Below are 14,205 nucleotides of genomic sequence, written 5' to 3'. Positions count from 1 at the left end.
TCTTCTATCAAAAGCAGTTGTAAAACATTTCTTTTCTCTCAGACGTTTGATAGTTAGTGTGTGTGTGTGTGTGTGTGTGTGTGTGTGTGCCTGTTGTAATCTATGTGTGAATGCTGTAAGATTGGGACAGGGGTTTTAAAACCTGTATTCTTTGTATGTGTGTGTACGTTTAATGGGTGGCTGAAAAGTTATTTTATATATGTGGAGTATTTATGTGTGTTTTCATTTGTAGTATTTTACCGTAATGCACATTGAGTGTAGTTGTGTATGAAATGTACAAATACAACTAACTTGACTTGATTTGACCCACTGACCTGAACTTGTAGGAAAGGAGGGAAGGTTTCACTCATGTACTCTGGCTCCTGGCCATGTAAAGCCTTGACAGTCATGAGTAAGACTTTAATGTGGATTCTTATAGAAACTGGTAACTGGGACAAGGAGGCTTTGGCGTGATGTGAGAAGAGCGTTTGGTTTTTGTCAGATGTCTGGCTGCAGAGTTCTGCAGATGTATGGCACTGAGGATCAAAATGTGGGGCTAGAATAGCGACTGAAAATAAAATTTGGCATTGAAAACAAAACCTGAACTGAAAAAGAAAACACTGGTGAAGCCATTGTATTGGCTTCACCAGTGTTTTTTTTGCACTCAAAAAAGTTTCACTGAAAAATAAAACTCATTAAAATTATTCAATTTTACTTTGATATCTGTTGTATTCTTATATGTTTTTCAATGACAATCTCCTAATCTTTTCTTCATGTCTGTCTTTTTTAAAGGATTTATTTCCTTTATGCTGTTTTTTTTCAATGGCTGGTTTTCAGTTTTGGCATGGAGAGGAAGGGGTTGAGGGGAGGAGCAAGGAGAGCGTGATTTGCATATCTGCATACAAATACTCTGCAATTTTTTCTATCATAACTGTTGATCAAATTATTGCATCTGAAAATCATTAAAATCATTTGCAGCCATTTTGACCACTACCTTTGAGAAAAAAAGCTACAAGCTGTTGTACTAAAAGATAAGTAAGTCTGTGGTATGACCTGCAAAATCAGTAAGCTAAATAAAAAGCAGCATTCACCCACAAAGTCTAATAAACATCAACATCCACAATAAGATCACTGGTTTATGTCATAATACTGACAGTGAGATCCATCTGTGTGCCTGTCCATGAAAACAAAGCGTTTGAAGAGGTGGTCTGAATCAACGCTAAACTTGTTTGTGGTCAGTGTCGAATGATTTTTCTCTCTCTCTCTCATAGGATGACAGGAAACCTGTCTGCAGACCCTTTACAGAACGGCTCCGTCTCATCCCTCCTGAACTCGTCTGCTCCAGCATCTCCTCCGCCCTGGGAGGCTCCATCCTTCACTGTGGCGGCCCGCTGCCGTGTAGCAGCCACGCTGGTGTTGTTTGTCTTTGCCGTGGGCAGTAATCTGTCAGTCCTGATCAGTGTGTGCTGGGGGCGGGGTTATCGTCTGGCGGCACACCTGCGCCCGCTCATCGCCAGCTTGGCATCAGCTGATCTGGTGATGACTTTTGTGGTGATGCCACTGGATGCCATTTGGAACATTACGGTGCAGTGGTACGCTGGGGATATCATGTGTAAGCTGCTGTGTTTCCTCAAACTCTTTGCCATGCACTCAGCAGCATTTATACTGGTGGTGGTAAGTCTGGACCGCTATCGGGCCATCCTTCATCCTCTGGATTCTCTTGATGCTGGGCTCAGGAACAGACGGATGCTGCTGGTGGCCTGGACTCTCAGCCTACTGCTGGCATCTCCACAGGTACATCTCCACTGAACTTTATGAAGGCCTGTATTTTTTTACCAGCTGGTGCTGCATCTGAGTACGCATGCTTAACACTAGGTTGGACCTGTAGTTCATTCAATCCTAGATGAGGCAGTCTGGCTTTACATGCTATTTCATGCAACCTGGTCAAATTCAACTCTGCTTGACCCCTGAAACGAACTGAAAAGTTAATTAGATGGTGTGCAGCATCGGCCAGCTAATCAAAATGTTGAAGGTTATCATGTGACAGGTGATTAAGCATCAGAGGTGGACAGAACACTTGTGTATTTTCTAGGTAATTCTTCGATTGAGTACAAATTATTCCCTGGCGTTTATTGTCAATGACATTATGGCTAGGAAATTCCATTGATTTTTTTCAATAAGCTAATCACAGAGCTATAAAACATGAGTCTGATCCAGGACCTCTTCCTTCTGGAAGATTTTTATGCAGGTGTGTGATATGTGGTGTGATACATATCACACACCTGCATAAAAATCTTCCAGAAGTCAGACACTCCAGCCACTGAGCTGCTCATACGATTCTTTACCAAAAAAATGTTAAAAACACAAACTCACCAGATGGTAGGAAATCTTCCTAGTGACGTGCAGTGTGTTTAAAAAAAAATAAAATAAAAAAATAAAAAAAAGCATCAGGTGGTGCAAAGTAACAAAAACCCAACTTATTCCAAACTAGACATGTCTCTTTTATTAAAGTCAATACAGACAGTGAGTGGAAGATGTGTAAAACCAAAGAATACACAGGATGTCTTCTCTCTCACCAGCGGGTGTGCTGCCCCTGCTGGCTGGAAGAGTAATGAAAACCTCCTTTATACTGTATGTGACTTGGAACTCTGCAATTCAGTGAACTAAAAAATAACTATAAGTGAAAATGAATGTTGATGTGAGCTCACTGGACAGTATGAAGAGGTTTATACTGCAGTGACTACAAAATACGATATGTATGTAGCAGTCAGACACATTATTGTAGCCCTGAGAGGATACTCAGACTTTCTGAGTGCTGAGTTTGCTTTTGCTCATAAATATTAATATTATTGCTCTCATGCCAACTTTAATAGAGAATTCTAGTTATTTATTTTATTCGGTTCAGTTTAAATTTTATTTATATAGCGCCAAATCACAACAGGAGCTGTCTGAGGACACTTTCCATATAGATCAGGTCAGGACACAACAACAGTGGCAAAGGAAAAAACTTCCTTATGTATTCATTGTTATTTATTTTTGATTTTTTTTGTTATTTATCATGGTTTAGTAGACACTGATAAAAATTATTGTAGCCAAAAAAGCTATTGTTCATCTGTTGCCTCTAAATGGATGAAATGCATCTAAGTCTGAATCTTGAGGCGGCAGAAGAGCCACAAATGAAACAGGACTGTAGAGAAGCATGTTGAAGCTGGAAACTGATCTGTCACTGATAGACTGGCAGGAGTAGAAAAGGGGCTGAAGGGTGCTTGCATTCCCAGCATTCCCAGGCATCTAAGCGATATGTCAGGCCAGGCTGATAAGTGGGTAGATTACTGACCCTTTGTAGCTGTACATTATGTACCATTCTATATGCTCATTCCTGTTTTGGGTGCCATTGACATGACTTTTATCCCAGCGTGCAGTTGATGAGAACCTTGGGTAGATCCAACTTGACAGACACACTCCAATCTATCTACTTTGGACATCAAGCTGAGTATCTTTGCAGTGTTTGTACAAATTGGATGACCTGGAGCAAAGTCACATGCAGACTGCACACAGAGAGAAGCCAACGGTTTTAAAGCCAGTACAATCAGTATACTGTATCAGTACAACACTGTTCTGTGCTCAATCAGTCTCACATGATGCAAAGGAAACCTAAGACACACAGTCTGGCTACTAACACGTGTCTAAACAAGTCCCACTAAATATGACCTGGTTTTAACCTGGATATCTTCCCGGGAAAAGAAAATGTATCTTCGAGTCATCCAGTGAATGAATATAAATGTTTCTCCACCAAATAATTAATACATAGAGGATCAAATATATGAAACAAATATGCAGTGAAATATATCTAAATTACTATAGATACACATTAATAATTAAATAAATCAGTATCTCAGTCATACTTAATTATTGTGTTATTTAACAATGAATGCTGATAGTAATAGTTATGGTGATAAGAATAATAACAAGAACAACAATAACAATAATTTGCTTTCTTTGTGACTATTTGGGGCAGCAGGACGGTGTCCAAATAAACTAAAGTGTGTGTGTTCAGGGTTGAGAAGTCATCCAGTGCAGCAGTGTGGCTCATACACAGTACACAGCAGGATCCATTTACTGTTGGTTTGGCTCTGCACATGGGATTTGTTTAGGCTGAGAAACACAGAAAAGATACACTTACAACATAAACTTCCAGCTTATTAGTGACCACTAGAACTGGAATCCAGTACAGTTCTGTCCTGTGGCCTGTCAGTGACGAGCTGTGTGCTCAGTAACACTACTGCTGCAGAGATCCTTTAATTTCATACGTGTGGCTTTCACCTTAACTCGACTAACCAACCGATGGAGCCTCGGCCTCACGCTGAAAAAGGCCCAGTTAACAAACAACTCACTCTCACTTCACTTTTTAAATCTGGTTCCAGAACAGTCAATAATTAGTGATTGCCCCTGTGTTGTGTTTTTGACATGGCGTAACTGGGACACTCTGAGGTGCATTAAAGGAACTTTAATGCACAACATGAACCTCAGAGAACCTCCTGCATTGTGTGGTTCTTTGTGTAGTTTGTTTAATATAAACAAGTATGACCTTTGTTTAATATAAACCAACTACACATGTGTTTTTCTGTGACTGCATGAAATTCATTCCCCATCTCTTTCCACTCTGCACCCTCAGCTGTTCATCTTTCGGGCCATTAAAGCTGAAGGAGTGGACTTCACTCAGTGTGTGACCCACGGAAGTTTCCGGTATCTCTGGCAGGAGACGGCATACAACATGTTTCACTTTGTGACGCTGTATGTCTTCCCCCTGCTTGTCATGACTTTCTGCTACACCCGCATCCTCACCAAGATCAATGGCCAGATGCACAAGAGCAAAGGTGTGTGACTCTCAAAAGTTGTGACCCTCGGAGGATCTGGAATCTGCTGAGGGACATTTTTGACCCTTTCCACCCAAACACTGCACACAACAATGGTTCCAGTTTATGACTTTTTACTACTTTAGGCCAAGCAGTCTGCAAACAGTACACACAATATAATAAAATGAAGTACCATGTCTGTATTTGTTGTGGTTAAAGTAGCATCATTGTGTCTCGGCTCAGGTAAGCAGGTCAAAGGAAGTCACATTTAGCTTTAATTGCTAATGTGATGCACCAACAGACGAGCACGCTAATATGTATAATGGCAACAACAGTAACTTTATTTAGCGCTGTTCAAAAACGAGTTACAAAGTGCTTTATAAAGACAAAAAAAGAAAAATGTGAAGACGTTATGAATAAAAGTAGAATTGATACAGTGATAATGATGAAGGTGGCACAGCACAAATTACTAAATCACATTAAAAACAAGCAAAGTGAAAAGAGAAGAACAACCTAATAACTACTGGACTTTGTGAGCAGACTTGCTGTAGCTTTTTTAAATAGCTGAAGTTTGGAGAGGTCGTATTGAGTTAGTTAGGAATAGAGTGAGTTTCAGTACTCTCATCGGGATGCACTGAAAATGTTGATGAGAGTTCCCAGATTCTTTGGAAAGATATATATATAGTCGTTGAGATATTCTAAAGTTGCAGACAGCCTGATTGAACGACTGACTTCACACGTTGGTCAAAGTCAAGTTTGTTAACAAAGATGTTTCTTTGTGTCTGCAGCTGTTGTGGAGTTTATAGTAAATGATGGTCTGCTTTGGTGATATTTTATCCTCCTGTTGATTCTATAAGAGGTGGCAGGTTATTTAATGCCTGTAGCCTGATAATGCTCGTTGTTGTTGTTGTTGTAAAGCTCTGGAACTGGCTTCATGTTATACTCCCCTCTAGCTGTAAGTGGTATGACCACAGCAGCAATGAAGAAGTTATTGGGTAAAGCAGGATGGCAGCAAGTTATTTTTCAAAATTTGTCATTGCTAATCTGGACGTGATCATAGACTCTATAAAACATGGACATGGTCTCCGTGACGTCACCCATAGGTGAGCCACTGTGAAGCTCAGTGACAGCGGCTCTGGGCGTCGCCATCTTGTCAGTGCCTGACCAAAAATAAGCAAAGGTGGAGTGTGCTGTAAAGGTGTTTATTTCTGTTGTAAAGCTGAGCATTTTCATATGGTTTTTGGCAATCTGTGTTGGCTTTATTTAATTCTTGCCACTGTCAACCAAGACAGCTATGTCCTGACAAGGTAGTCAGCATCTCTCAGTAGTTTAGTCACTGACCATAATGAGCGTCATGGTTTAGTGTTAGTGGTATTCCAGCAAACACATGAAATAATTCATTAGAAAACAGCTTTAATAGCCTTCCTGCTTTAAATTCACCATGCACAGAATTTGAAAATTTAGTAGTTGTAACATCAAAAATAACACTGTGGCAGTGGGCAATGCATCCCTCCCAACTCACCAACCCTAAAATAGATAATCCTCATCTCGACAGGAAGTGGTTAAGGTGGTGATACCATTTGAGCTTTTGCCCTTGTTGTGTGTCTGCAGATGGAGAGCACTGCCTGAGACGCAGTGGCACAGACATGATACCCAAAGCCCGAATGAAGACCCTCAAGATGACCATTGTGATTGTAAGCTCCTTTGTTATCTGTTGGACACCCTATTACCTCCTGGGGATCTGGTACTGGTTCCAACCAGCCATGATCCAGCACACACCTGAGTACGTGCACCACATACTGTTTGTCTTTGGCAACCTGAACACGTGCTGTGACCCGGTCATCTACGGCTTCTACACGCCGTCTTTCCGGGCCGACCTTGCCGATGTGGTGGCATGCTGCCGTGGTCGCCAAACCAACAACGCCTCGCCTCGCTCTGTGGATCATCTATCAGCTCGAAGTGCTGGAGCTGCTGTGGAGATGGAGTCTGATCTGAGCTCCAACCAGCACAGTGGGAACCCCAGTTAAGCACTGGTGATCTGATACATACCCAATGTCCTTAATGCAGGTGTCAGCTGTTTGATGCCCAAATCCATGAGCACATAAGTGAATGCTGAACAACTTTGGCTTTTCCTCTCATTTAGAACAACAGCTCTGAGCTGTGGAAGAAAGTCTTTTTTTAAATTCCATAGCTGTTTTTGACTATGCCCTCCAGTTTGGGAGCCACTACAGTGTATAAAGACTGATCTCTATATCTCTGTATGATATACATACACACACACACACACACACACACACACACACACACACACACACACACATATATATAACTGCTTTTATATATACATATATAGGTATATATACATGTACACACACACACACACACACATATGTATATATATAGAGAGAGTCAATAGCAACAGCAAAATAAGCTGTTTGCCATTGGCAGAGAAGATTCGGCAAATTGTTCATGGGCGCAACCCACAAACTCAGCTCTGCTGCTCATCTCACAAATGCATGTTCCTTAAAAATGTGGCACCATTTAAAAGGGAAATAAACTTCCTACTTTTTGTGTTTATACATACACGTGTATAGCTATACACACACACATATGTGTATTTATGTGTATATTTATATATGCATATATATACACACACATATATGTACATATATACACACACATACATAGATGTGTGTGTGTGTGTGTGTGTGTATATATATATATATATAATAAAGACTGCTACCTGGACACCATTTCCCTGCATGATTATGAAAAGCTATGGAGAGCAGTAGTTCGTTTTGTCGGCTTTAGAGAGTGTAATAGGAAGTCATTACTTACTGAAGCATTTCACCTCTTAAATTCATATGTTGGCACTTGGCCAATATTAAACTCATTGTAGATGAGATGGGATGTAATAGTCAGCAAGAAATAACCTGTTGTTATACATGCATATGATCAACATATATGCAGTCTGTATGTAACAATGTATTGAATGTGACTGCATCAACATTATTATTCTCTAAGTGCAAGCAGGTGTGATGTAAAGTATCAGTTGGAGTCTCATACTGTATATGCTCAATAAAAGTCTGCTAGACGATGTCCTCAACAGTTGTGACAGAATTTCAGTCCTGTATGTTACAACAGGGTTCTGAATGATTTGAAATTTGAATATGTTTGTGTGGTATGTATCATATTGGAGCATCTTACTAGCTGCCATCATGTGTCACTGTCACCAGTCATTTGTCATCTGTCACTGAAGTTTGCACAAAAGACAAATGCCCACGTTAAGATAAGGTTGTGACAGAGATTATTAATTGTGTTTTACATAAATGATGGCTTTAACACTCAGCAGTTGTAGCTGCAGCTTGATTAACTTTTGAAATCAGTCGTGATGTCGATGAACTGCGTGAATGAATCAACCATGATGTTTGGGTGTGATGGAATATGACAAAATAACATTATATCACCCTGTTTGAACCAGGAAGGGCAGCACCCTTACACTTTAGAACTGTATGTATGCCCTCAATACAGACACACGGAAAAACTGTGGTTGTACTGAATTTTTAAAATTTTGTCAAATTTTGGTAATAACAACAAAGTTAAACATTGCCAATGCTTCAGTATTAGAATTACCTATTTCTGATCATCACTGTGTGTTTTTGATGCCAGCCAAATCATAAGAAAGACTAAAGGGTAATTTTTGGTTCAGAAGAGATTCCTAGATGGCAAGGCTGAGGCAGAGTTATATCTATAATGCTATTAGATCATTGTCACACAGCTGTGACTGCTCTTTAATGACATGGTTGAACATTGCAACAATACCTCAACAAACCCTGTAAAAGGGAGACAATTCCTCTGTATTACACTGACTGAGCTCTGCAAGACTGTCACTGAGTCTCACTTGTCCACCTCATGTGTTGACCTTGTACCTGCAGCATTTTGAAGGGGGTGTTTGACAGTGGTTCAAGTCATGTCCTGAATATTATAAATGCATGTTTACAAAGAGGCATCTTCCCAGATGCCTTCAAAACAGCTGCTGTAAAACCCTTAATAAAGAAACCAAACCTAGATGTTAATGCAAACTTGCAAACTACAGGCCGATATCCAACGTTCCATTCATCAGTAAGATACTGGAAAATGAAATGAACTCCTCTCTTAAAGAAATAATATAATGGATTTCAGTCAGACTTTAGAATGAGTGACAGCACTGAAAATGCTCTTGCTAAAATAATCAGTGACCTCAGACTTATAAAAAAAACTAATAAAAATAAGATCTCAGTTCTTTTCCTCAATTGGTTGGTCTTTCTGAGTCTGTGTTAAACTGGTTTCAAACAAACATCAAATGGAGAAAGTTTTACATCAGTCTAGTGGTTCTCAATATTCTCCAAGTACCACCAGTATGACTGACATGAACATACAGCAGTGCAGGCCTACACGCACGCTTGCACACATACAAATTTCAACATTTGTAGGCTAAAAGCAAGTAAGCAAACAAATAAAAGTGTGCCTGCATGTTGGTGAGTATCAACAACTTTCATAAGCCTAGTGGGACGGGTGCACCTGCCTCTGCGAACACAGTCCAGTGGTGTTGGGGCCAGTCGAGGTCAGCTTCAGTCTCAGGTCTGGCTCAGCATCCATAATGTTTCTGTATTTCGTCTTGATGACAGCAAGTGTAGAAGCCTTTCTTACACAGATGTGTGGTCACAAAAGGAAGGAGAAAGTGCACAGCCTTGTCTGAAAGTAGATGGTACTCACTGTGTGGCTGTATCCAAAAGTCCAACAATGAGCTCCAAAAACATCTGGACCTCTCTGTGCAACTCAGAAAGTCATGTGAAACAGATGAGAATGCATCGATGAGGCCTTTATGAACTTCACAGTCCAGCCCAGACTTCAAATCCTCTGGCATTTTCTTCACTGCCAGGGCCGTGAAATGGGTGCTACAGTGAGTCCATCGCATCTCCGGTGCCATCTCATGCACCTGGGATGCTGCCAGCCAATCCCATTCTCTTTGTGAAACACATTTAGTAGCCTGTGGGGATCCTGTGCTTCAGCTGCAGGTGTAAGTTTGAGGCAACACGAGTCATATCACATTGCTGTTTTGCATTTTTTGCTGCTGACAGGGGCTGTGTAGACTTCACTAGTTTACTCTTCATCTTATTTTACATTAGATTTCTATCCCTGTTTTTATGTTCATTCTGTGTCTTTTTTAATGTGAAGCGCTCGGTGTGTGTGATTTCTTTGTTGAGCAGCAATTCTTGTATGAAAGATGCTAAACTGATACATTTTAGCCTTGTTGTTGTTGTTATTATTGATATTATGTTCAATATGATTGGGATGTCAAACCGTATCACTTACCTCTCTGACTTCAGGGATCAAGGATCAAAGCTTAGAGTGTAAAAAATTGAATTCAAATTGCATGAGGAAATATTCAGCTATTTACAAGATCATTCCCAGCCAAACTTGGATGTGGATTAGCACACCATATAAGGGGGGGTTACAGCCAAGCATGACAGCTTCTATTGAATGTCAGCTGATATCAAGATAGACCAGTCATGTTATTAACAGGCCCTTATTTACACTGTGTGCAGAATGCCAGTGTCCCAATTGGACTTCAAGGGTTAAAGGAAGTATGTATGTGATCACTCTTTTCAATCTGAAGGATCTTATTATACCTGCGTGAGACATGGGGTTACCCCCTAACAGATGGCAATAGTAAAACAGCAATATCAATTCAGCAAAATGTCTTTATTTGGTTTTAGGCATGTGGAATGTGATCAAGGAAGGAGAAAAACAAAGGTCAGTAGAGGCATTCACATCGAGCAGTCTGCAGTCACACAGAGACCAAGCTGTTTGGTAGGAAAAATGCTGCTGTCACTGTTATCTTTTAGCTCTTCTCTTAAATATGACCTAATTCAAACTATCCCGCTTTAATAATCATGTCTATTACTGATATTATTCACTATGTGTATTTTAATTTGCTCTAAAGAGATTTGATGAGAGATGTTTTTTGCGTGTCCATTGACATACACGGTAAGTAGTTGGTTTGTTACACAGAACCATCCAGAAAGTCATCCATGGAAACTGTTTGGATAAAGGCAGGCACTTTCATAAATACTTGGAGGGTGATTGGATGAACCATCTCACTATCACTGTCTATCACTAGCTAAATTTGACCAATCAGGTCAGCAGACCATATGTCAGTGTAGGAGATCTAAACTCCTGTCGGGAGTCAGGAGAAGAAACAACAGAAGCTTTAAAGAAGAGTAGCTTGTGTTAACTTATTATCAGGATACTAACTGCCAACAAATATACAATTCATCAGGAGTTTGCCATGTGAGTGGCACCGTTTCTATTGCTAAGTGCTGGTGTTGTCTTGTAGTTACATTCACAATTTAAGGACTTACAACAGGACCCTCAGGCCAAATAAATAAATAAATAACATTAAAGGGTCAGTTCAAACAAATTACAAAAATATTTCCCTCATCTAAAGGGTATATAGCCATTCAGGTAGTTTTAAATAGAATTTTGAATGCTTTAAAGTGAGCCTATAGTTTTCCTGAATACAGTGAAGGTATAGCACTGCAGCCACAAGTGGTCATTATGGGAAAAAATGTTGCTTAGGGTAAAAAAAGCCCAACCAGAGATTAGTCAGTGAACTGATGAAGTAATACAGTAATACAGTCAGTGCTAATGGTCAGTAATAGAGCAGTATCTACCTAATAAACCACAACACCAGCCACCATAAATCATTGGTTATACCAGGCCAAGCGGATGCACATTGAATTAAAGGTGGGGTTCATCATTCTGAGAAAGACTGTTGATATTGCCACCTCTCCTTCTTCAGAATGTGATTACACATTGTGTTCACAAGTCAGATTTACTGTCCCTCCCCCCTCATCTCCCCTCCCCTCCCCCTCCTCTCACCCTGTGCACTGGCTGTGTACAAAAACAGATTTTGTTTCAGTGCACAAACAGAATGTACAGCCGGTGGAGATGAGGAGATATTCACTGGACTTCAGATTCAGTGAATGTCAACAATCTTTCTCCAGAGTGACTCACCCCGCCTTTAAGAATAGGTTTATGTTATTTCTTTTTTTGAAAGCGGCAGTCTCATTTTAAGCCACAGAAATTCCATTCACTTCCTCTGTACCAGGTTGGTGGCAGACAAACCTCGGTGAGAGAAGTTTTTTGTTATTTGTTTGTGTGAACTGACACCATTAAAATAGTTTCTGTGTGAATGTGCTACATAAATGTGTAAAATAAATGTACCGGGAAAACCTTCCAAGTGACAGCTTGGTCTCTGTTTCTGACTGCAGCTTATCTACAGTCAATTCTTTATCTCCAGACTTGTTCATTTTGGCCAAAGACCGAGGACAGGACCTCAGTCACAACAGGTTAAAGCTTTCAGTTTTCAGTTGGCTACAATACACCAGTGAAGAGGTCAGAGAATAGAGAAGCACTTAGAATCATTAAAGCATTATTTCTCATTGGTACTAGCAGCCAGCTCATATTTTCCTACATTTTTTTTTTTTTTTTTTTGGTAATTATTTTTCTTCTAGTCGCTGACTCTTCAGGCCAGAACATGAGTTTGGCTTCAAAAACTTCCCAACCTAAATTAACTGTCTCTGGAAAACACATCATTTGCTCAAAGACCATCACAAAGTAATCCTAACAATCATTTTCATATCATCCTTACACATGTCGAAAAAGAAAACAATGAAATGATCATAATTAATCTTATGAGATCTAATAATAACAATAATAATAATAACAACAACAATAAACTTTCAAAAAAAGCAAATGTTTGTTTTGAGAACTTTTCCTGTGCACAGCAGGAAGAACAAAAGACTCAAATGAAAAGAGGCAGAGAAATGAATTGTTCCAAACAGAAGCAACAAATGCTGTCCATTTTAAAACTAGTTGAACTGCTACACACTTCACACTACAAAAACACACTGACGTTTTAGGTCTTCCATAAAAATACACTTTTTGGTATCGCGTTGGTTTAACAGCTTTCAGTTGTCTGAGAAAGGAGATGAGGGAAGAGGCCCTTATCTTTTATACTGCTCTGCTTTGAATCAACCTTTAACACTCATAAAGGGTTTAGATAAACCTTGAGGACCATTATGGCTTGAGGTAACACACTTTAGGATAAAAATATATGAGTATCTTCAGCCATTGGCGGCAATAAGAGCCAAAGCTATTTAGAGCAATTTTTATGTTTTGAGTTGGGAAAGTCCATCTGAAATCACAATCAGTCATCCCCTTTGTAGTCAAACAGCGGCTTTAAATGTATTATTTGTTATCACTGAAGGGGACAAAAAAGGGTATCTGGAGATAATGCTCATTTAGCCTCTAAGTGGGTGGGAGCGGCGGAAAATGAGGATCACACCATTTAGCATGTAAGCTAACTGCTGTTAACATTTGCACGTAAGCTTTGAAGATGTGCTACAGGCACATGCGAACTGATGTTAGCGTTGTTCCCTTGCGGATGTTGGTTTGGTTCAGCAAGGAGCAACACATCATGTGTCTGTTTGTAGATAAGGAGGAAACATTAGCAATTCAGCTAATGTGGGTTGTTGGACAAAGTGTAAGGCTCATTTTGTGCTTTCTGGCAGTTGGATAGTCAGTATCAGTGATGAAACGGTGACATTTCAAATATGGCAATAAAATAAAATTGCTTGATTTGTTGAATTAGAAGCACCAAATGAAGAACAACTGTTGTGATACCTCAAAATTTTGAGCGCTGATTTTCTGCTTAAAAGAGGAAAAACATGAAAGTGAATTTCATCTGGACTTTAAACTTAGTTGTGATCTTTGGGGAGCTTTGTATAAACAGCTTGTGGTTCCTTCTCAAAGCTGCTGCCCTCAAGGTTCATCTACTGTCAGCCATTCACACACATGTATATTATCACATTCACGAGCATGTTTCTGTGCTTTGGTCATGAGGAAGTGTAAAGAGAGTACGGACGTTAAAATGTGTTTGGTTACATATTTCTTTACAACAGCTAAATATTTGGCAAGGATTAAACTACTCTCATAAAGGAAGCAAGTCTTCCTTATAATATTGACATAAAAAGTCTTTCAAAATATCTGACATCTTCATTTGGTCACTCTTTAAAAGCTAAATGTTAGAATCAACAAAATAGAGCTCCGTGTTGAAGGGGTGCATCTCCAATCACTTCCAAACTAAACAACAAGAAATACTTAAAAAAAACGGAAGAGAAATCATGAATCTTTTTTTTTTTGGCTTGAGTTCAGTTAAAGCACTTTTCACATAGGTGACCCCATTCAAACAGGAACAATCCAAAATTGTAACTAAATGTAGTCTCTCTTAAAATAAATTTGAAAGGAAAGTAAAGAAAACCGT

General features: G+C 39.6%; 1 protein-coding gene across 1 annotated transcript; it reads left to right on the top strand.

The window, feature by feature from the left end:
- Positions 1-1,251: 1,251 nt before the first annotated feature.
- On the top strand, positions 1,252-6,862 carry LOC121619310 (gonadotropin-releasing hormone II receptor-like). The gene is made up of 3 exons (XM_041954918.1): positions 1,252-1,773; positions 4,655-4,856; positions 6,447-6,862. The coding sequence occupies exons 1-3, from the start codon at positions 1,252-1,254 to the stop codon at positions 6,860-6,862; spliced, it is 1,140 nt and encodes a 379-aa protein (XP_041810852.1).
- Positions 6,863-14,205: the final 7,343 nt, after the last annotated feature.

The sequence above is a fragment of the Chelmon rostratus genome, chromosome 16 (assembly GCF_017976325.1).
Source record: "Chelmon rostratus isolate fCheRos1 chromosome 16, fCheRos1.pri, whole genome shotgun sequence".
In the NCBI taxonomy this organism is placed as follows: Eukaryota; Metazoa; Chordata; class Actinopteri; order Chaetodontiformes; family Chaetodontidae; genus Chelmon; species Chelmon rostratus.
This window is presented reverse-complemented; position numbering and strand designations above follow the sequence as displayed.